This window comes from Mus pahari, chromosome 12 (genome assembly GCF_900095145.1).
Source record: "Mus pahari chromosome 12, PAHARI_EIJ_v1.1, whole genome shotgun sequence".
NCBI lineage: Eukaryota > Metazoa > Chordata > Mammalia > Rodentia > Muridae > Mus > Mus pahari.
In genome coordinates, this window is record NC_034601.1 from 40,345,438 (window position 1) to 40,352,568 (window position 7,131).

Consider the following 7,131-nt stretch of genomic DNA (forward strand, 5'->3'; position numbering starts at 1 on the left):
TGGATTTGTGGGATAGCTTTGGCAATCAATAGCCTGAGTTGTTGCAGGGCTTCCATGAGGCCCCTTTGGCCCAAAGTTCAATTAGATGTAACTGGAAATTTCACCTGATGGTGAAAGTATCAATTTGATTTCATTTGAATTCTGTGCTGTTAACTCCTGCCAAACTAAATAAGGTTTTCCTTTTGTTAACACAAACAAAAACTGGGGGGGGGGCAGGGAAAGTGGAGGCACTGAACATCTGCATGAACATGAAACATACCAGTCCAACTTGGGATCTTCCTGTTTGGAAATGAAATGTCCTTTGACTATAAAAGCCTTACCACTTCCTTGCTTGCTTTTTCCTTCCTATAACATTATGGGTTGGTTGACCATCAGTTCCGCACTGGACTATGTCCCATGCATTAGTCAAAACTCAGAAAGCTAACACCTCCGGCACATCATCATTATTCTAAATGTGTGGTGCTTCTTTATTAGTTATATCTATTATGTAGGTTTGTGCCATTTTGAGACTTGAAAGTAAGGCACAAAGGGCAAAACTGCTGTTACAGATTTAGTACATGTGCTGGGATGTAGCTAAGCTCCACTTTGTATTATAAACTTGTAAACTGCACCAACACATGCTGTGGCTCTCTCACCTTATGGGTTGCAGCCCTGAGCTCCAATTCCTGCCAAGTTAGAGTTTTCTGGGGTTAAAGTGTATTGAGGTGGGAGAGTCAGCATTGTCAACGCAACATAGCAGGACACTTTAACCCCCAAAAAACTAATGGGCAAGAACTTCATCACCTTCACTTGCCAATACTTTTCATGTTTAGTAATAGCTAGCCAAAGGGGTCCCCAAATTGTCCCATTCTAGCTCAAAGCCAACAGGATTCACTCCCTCTACCCCTGCTTTTCTCTGGGATAAGGGATAGTAATGATTAGTTTAAGTGTATCAGGGGCCCTGGAGACCACCCCAGGTGTGCAGGCTTGTGAGAATGCACAGGACTCACCATACAGTTCTTTCACTACTGATTTATTAAGAGTGAACGGATCCAAAGCAGAGTGAGCAAAGGAAAAAGGCACATGGGGTGAAGCCCAGGGAAACTGGGGGTAAGCGTCCAAGAATCCACACTGGAGTCACACAGGCTGAAACTGGGTCTCCAGCAAAGAGCTCTAACAGCTCATGTGATACCATCCACAAGAAAGCTTGCTAAGAGTCGGTGCCAAGGGGCTTACTGGACTACTCGGAGGTAGTCTCTGCTCCACATATATCAACACTCTGGGCACCAGGGAAGAAAGTGGGGTTCAGCATAAGCCAGTGATTGCAGAGAGTTGATGTAAGCACAGTGAGCCACTCTACTCAGTTCTGGCCATAGTGGGAGTCCCCGAAACCCAAGTTCCCAGACAGACAAAAGCCAACTCATAAATTATGTTTCTCAGGATAATCTGCCAACCAGCTGCAACACTTTCCTGCACAAAAATTTTATTGCCCTTTCCTTCATTAGCTATAAATAGTATGTTTTTTAAACTGTCCTTTCAACCAGGTTTATGGTCTGCTGACTCTCATTTATGTGATAAAAATGAAGTCTTCGACACAGACTCATTTTATGAGTTAGGTTGGCACGTTAACATAGATAATCAATGAGGGCTAAAGTCTAGCCAAAATTAATAACTAAAACGCAAACCACAATATAAAGGCTAATATATTAATACCTCAGTAGTTATTAAAAACTACGCCTTATACTAGTATTTCATGTTTCCTTACTGACTCCACCCTTCTGCCACTTGAACTAAAATGGTACCTACCCAACTCTTTGCATTTAAGCCAGTCTAATCGTATTCCCCAAAGCAGGGTTAATGCAGAAAGATCATCTTCCTCTTTAGTCTAACCAACCACTATATAAAAACACTACATCATTAGATGAATACTATTTAACTATAGAGCATGTTTGCAGGAAAATGGTGGAACTGAGATTGTGTAAAGAGAAACAGATTAGATATGCAAAGTGTTTTCTCTCATATGTATAGATTTAACTACACATATACTGCATGGCTGGTGAAAGTAGACTGTGCAGAGAAGGCTTAAAGGATGCTAGGGGAGCATGGTGGGGGAGGGAAGCAGTACCTGTTTTCTCTTATATAGAGACATGGCATGGGGACCGAGCGGAGAAAGGGTGTAGGGGAAGCAGAGAGTGAGACACAGAGCAACAAAATATGTGTGAGGTACAACGATAAATGAGTAAGTGTTGGAAATGATATTACCCATTATTTTACATAAAAACTTAAAATTCTGGAAGACTCCCATAAGAATGACAATTCAAAATTTGAAGTACCTTTAACATCACAATAAAACTTAACCTTTAAAAAAAACAGTAATTTTAGTTTTAAATATAGCATGGCACCTTCATTTTTCCAACTTTATTATGCTTCAGACATTTTTAGAATCATTTCATATTTACTTGAATAAACATCTTCCTCTTTTTTGTGACCTGCATTTTAAAATCAGAATTTTACAAACTTCCATATATAATGGTACCAGACAAAACCCAAAATATTCAAGCTTTATTGTAGAAAGGAACACAACTATAGCTGGCACAGCTAAAGTATATGTAAGAAAGGTAAACATCTCTTTAATAAAAAATAGGTGCTACTTTAATGGGAAAATATCAAAGGAGGACAAAAATTTCCAAACAGCAGCTAATACTTTGGTCACAATTTGTGTACTTGTGCAAAGACATCATTAAATAAATACGTATCCGATATTTACAAACTACAAGAGGGAACCCTGAAGTATCTGGGTCTTTGATTTACTACCACACTTTCAATCTTCTGGACGCATGGGAGTGCATTCCAACCACAAATGTGATTCTACGGAACTATAGTTGAAAGCTTGTCAATCAAGTCATCAATAGTACAAATAAGCAGCTGAATATCTGCTTTCTCCTTCATCCTGTGATCACTCTGTTTCCGGAGGATGACATCTACATCCGGGCTGACTAATCGGTCCGCGACCTGCAGGGATCTCTGCCAAGGAACTATTTCGTCCTTCATGCCGTGGAGCAAGCGTACAGGACAGGTCACAGGGATGGGGCTATGCAATAAGCAGTGATGCTCCGCTTCCTTAATGAAACTGTACGGGATTCTGTAATAGCCTTCCTTGTTGTATGCAGATGGCAAGGTCCACTCACCTTTCATTTCTATTTCCTTTTGCATCTAGTGGGAAAAATACAAACATGAATATCAACAACCTTTTAGCAGACTTGAAGAGTCTGAGGAAGACAATCCTCCAGTAAGAAGACAGGCAACACAAGTGTAGCCACAATGATCCTCACACATTGGACAGGCGGGATGCACGCCTTTAATGCCAGTGCTCCTGAGGCAGAGGCAGGCCCACCTATCAGTTCGATGCTAGTCTGGTCTACAGAGCCAGTTCAAGTTCCAGGCCGGATAGCTACATAGGGAGACCCCATGAAAAGAAAACAAAAATTAATTACATATATATATATATACACACACACACACACACACACATACATTCTGGTAATAATTCTCTAATTATTCTACTTTTATAAAGAAGAGTATTAAGGCTTACAGTTAATATCACAGTCAAAGGCCAAGCACAGAAAAAGTTTTAGCTATCAAGCAAACTCAGCTCTTCCCTATCATACAAGCTCGTTGTCAAGTTCTGCTTAACCCCAATGGAAAAGGAAGACAGAAGGGAAGAAAGTACAGCAATTTCTGGAAATTGATCCTAAGACACTGATGTTTATATAAACCAAATCTTAGAATAATTTATTTTTGAAATTTGAAAACAATTACCCATATACTTAGGTAACTTTTGGTCAAAAGTATATTATTGTTTATTATCATTATCAAAAGTATATTATTGTTTATTTTCATTATCAAAAGTATATTATTGTTTATTATCATTATCACTATTATTACTGGTGGCAGTGATAGTGATTTTTCAAGACAGGGTCTCTCTGTGTAGCCCTAGCGAGCCTGAACTCATTTGTAGATCAGGCTGGCTTCAAAATCAGAGAGATCCACCCTCCTCTGTCTCTCAAGTATTGGGATTAAAGGAGTATGCCACCACCTAGAGAAAGAAAGTTTTGAAAAGTGCATAGCTTTTACTTTTGAGCATTCTAGGAATGAGAACTTATTGATTTGGGCAATAAAGAAGACTTAGAATTGCCTCCTGAAAACTAAACAGTAATATCAGTTCTAGATTCTGGTGAAAAGATACATTACCACATCCTTTGAGGATGATTTTTCAGGTTGTAACATACCTTCAATAATTTTTCTTATTAAAATTTGGAATTTTCTGTCTGGAGGGATGGCTATCAGTTAAAAGTGCTTCCACTTCTTGCACAGGGCCTAGCTAGGTTCCCAGAGCCCACACGGGACATCTCATGGTCTCCTCTAACTCCAGCTCCAGGGAATCTGACACACTCTCTGGGCTGCTATTGACACCTTAGTGGTTAACGGGGAGGTAATACCTATCGTCCCCAGGGTTTCCTCTGGTGCTGTTCAGTTTAATGTCAACTTGACACACGCTAGAATCATTTGGGAAGAAGGACACTCAACTGAGAAAAATGCCTCCCTAATACTGGCCTAAAGGCAAGTTGGATGCATGTGTGTGCCACAGTGCTTGTGTGGAAGCCAGAGGACTATCCACATGAGTTGGTTTTCTATGTCAGTCCTAAGAACAGAACTCAGGTTGTCAGGCAAGGGGCAAGTGTTTTTTCTCTCTTCTACCATTTCCCCAGCCTATCAGCTTTACACAACAAAATAAAACAAACAAAACAAACCAGCCTGGGTTTGGCCTAGCTTGGTTTGCTTGTTCGTCGCGCATTTTAACAACTGAGCTATCCCTTCATCTCCAGCAATGCCACTGAGAACAGCATGAACTAAGAGCAAACTCAGATGCTCCACAGCACAAATCTTAAAGAACCCGAAGCAGAAATCAGTAATGTTCTATTATCCAACGTTATACACATTTATTATGTCCCCTCGACTCCCCATCCCCACTGCTCCTTTCTTCCTGGGTTCTGCAAACCTGGCTCTCAAACTCTCCTGTGGGGGAGGAACTTGTTGGGCATTCTCCCATTTCTGATTCAGAATGAAATTCAAGATTGATAGGGGGTCTGGAACCCATTTTGAAACAATGTTTTTCCCTTTTAATCTGTATTGTCTCTGGCTTACCAGGAATTTAGCTGCACAGGTGAGGAAAACTCAAGTGAATGCAGTAAAACAATGCACAAAAGTACAGAGGTTGCTCAGTCCACTGTTCTTGCACATAACTGTCTGTGTTGGATAGTTTTATGTCAACTTGACACAATCTAAAGTCATGTGAGAGAAGAAAACTTCAATTAAGAAAATGTTTCCAAAGATCTGATGCCCTCTTCTGGAGTGTCTGAAGACAGCTACAGTGTACTTACATATAATAAATAAATAAATCTTTAAAAAAAAAAAAAAAGAAAATGTTTCCAGAGATGGCTCAGCGGTTAAGAACATTGACTGCTCTTCCAGAGGTCATGAGTTCAGTTCCCAGCAACCACATGGTGGCTCACAACCATCTGTAACAGGATCTGACGCCCTCTTCTGGTGTGTCTGAAGAAAGTGACAGTGTACAGAGTATTCATATACATACAATAAACAAACAAAAAAAAATCTTAAAAAAAAAAAAAAAGAAAAGAAAATTGAAAAAAAGAAAATGTTTCTAGAAGACGGGGCTGTAGAAAATCTGGACGTCATTTTCAGGAGGGCCCGGAGCCTTGTGGCTGGTGTCATCCCTGGGCTGGTGGTCCTGAGTTCTCTAGGAAAGCAGACTGAACGAGCCATGAAAAGCAAGTCAGTAAGCAGTACCCTTCCATGGCCTCTGCAGGTTCCTGCCCAGTGTGAGGATCTGCCTAGAGTTTCTTCAGTGATTGACTATGATGTGGAAGTGCAAGCCAGACAAACCCTTTCCCTCATCAACTTTGGTCATAGTGTTCCATCACAGCAACAGAAACCCTAACTAGAACATTGCCTAAACGTATATCCAATTGAAGCTAAAGAAAACAGCTACCTTCCCAGTTATTTCAGACCCTTCATTTTTACCATGAATCATTTTACCAGTGAAAAGCCCAGTTTTTCTTTTGATGCAGCACAAAAATTATTAGAAAAGAATGCTAACAAAGCAACAAAGCCAGAAAAACAAAACAAAACAAACAAACAAACAAAAACCCCTCTACCCCTAGTGTGCTACCTCTAATTATCTGATAACTGCTGCCCAGAGAACATAAGTCTGTTTTCGGGCTAAAGAAGGTAGTTTTACATCTGTTTAGTCCAGTCTCACATGATGTAAGAACAGGCACTATTCACACACCACGAACTGAGAGTAAGAGGGTAAAATAGTAGACTGTGACATGGAATAACATTAGTTAAATGAAATAAAGAAAATTGAGCAAAAAAAGAAAATTTGAAGCATGAATTCAGTGCCATGTCTTATGCATGTGGCAGGATGTTTTAGAAAGAGGAATGAGAAAAGGAAACCTTAAAACAAGAGACCAAGCAGAAGGGCAGCAAAGACAAAAGCCAGGTCATTCTAATAAGGTAGAGGAAGATGGTGAATAAGTACAGAGAGAAAAGGCAGAAGATAGGAAGTACTCCCTGGGGTGGCCAAATGGTTCATGACTTACCTCAACAGGAAGTGCATGAAACTGTATCACCAATCCATCTGTAGCAGTAGCTATACCAATGAGAGCTATGACTTTTTCCGGCCGTGCAATTGCAGCATGCAGCATGAGCCATCCACCAAGACTGGATCCAACCAGTATCTAAAAACAAGTATGCATGGCTTCAAAGAGGACTCTCATACTCTATAAAGAGAATGATTTAATACAGTATATGGACTTTGTATCATTTATATCCTTGTAGATCCCAGACTTTTAATATGTAACACAAAGTAAAATTCAATTTAACTAACTTGTTTGTTTGTTTTTTGAGTCAGGTTTCTCCTCTGTTGTCCTGGAATTCTTTTTGTAGACTAGGTTCATCTTGAACTCAGTGTCTGCCCCTGTATCCCAATATAATTAACTTTTATAAAGTCATTATGTCTATAATATAGAACTATAAAGCAAACTTCTTTTTCTTTCTTTTTTTTTTTTT

General features: G+C 39.8%; 1 protein-coding gene across 1 annotated transcript in view; it reads right to left on the reverse strand.

Moving 5' to 3' along the window:
* Positions 1-996: 996 nt before the first annotated feature.
* The window catches only part of Abhd10 (abhydrolase domain containing 10), a 12,131-nt gene continuing 5,996 nt past the window's right edge, over positions 997-7,131 (reverse strand). Inside the window, exons 4-5 of the mRNA XM_021209508.1 lie at positions 6,663-6,800; positions 997-3,192 (exon numbers count right to left, since the gene is read on the reverse strand). Of these exons, the coding sequence (XP_021065167.1) occupies positions 2,848-3,192; positions 6,663-6,800 (483 nt within the window). The 3' untranslated portion in view covers positions 997-2,847. The remainder of the gene's footprint in view (positions 3,193-6,662; positions 6,801-7,131) is intronic.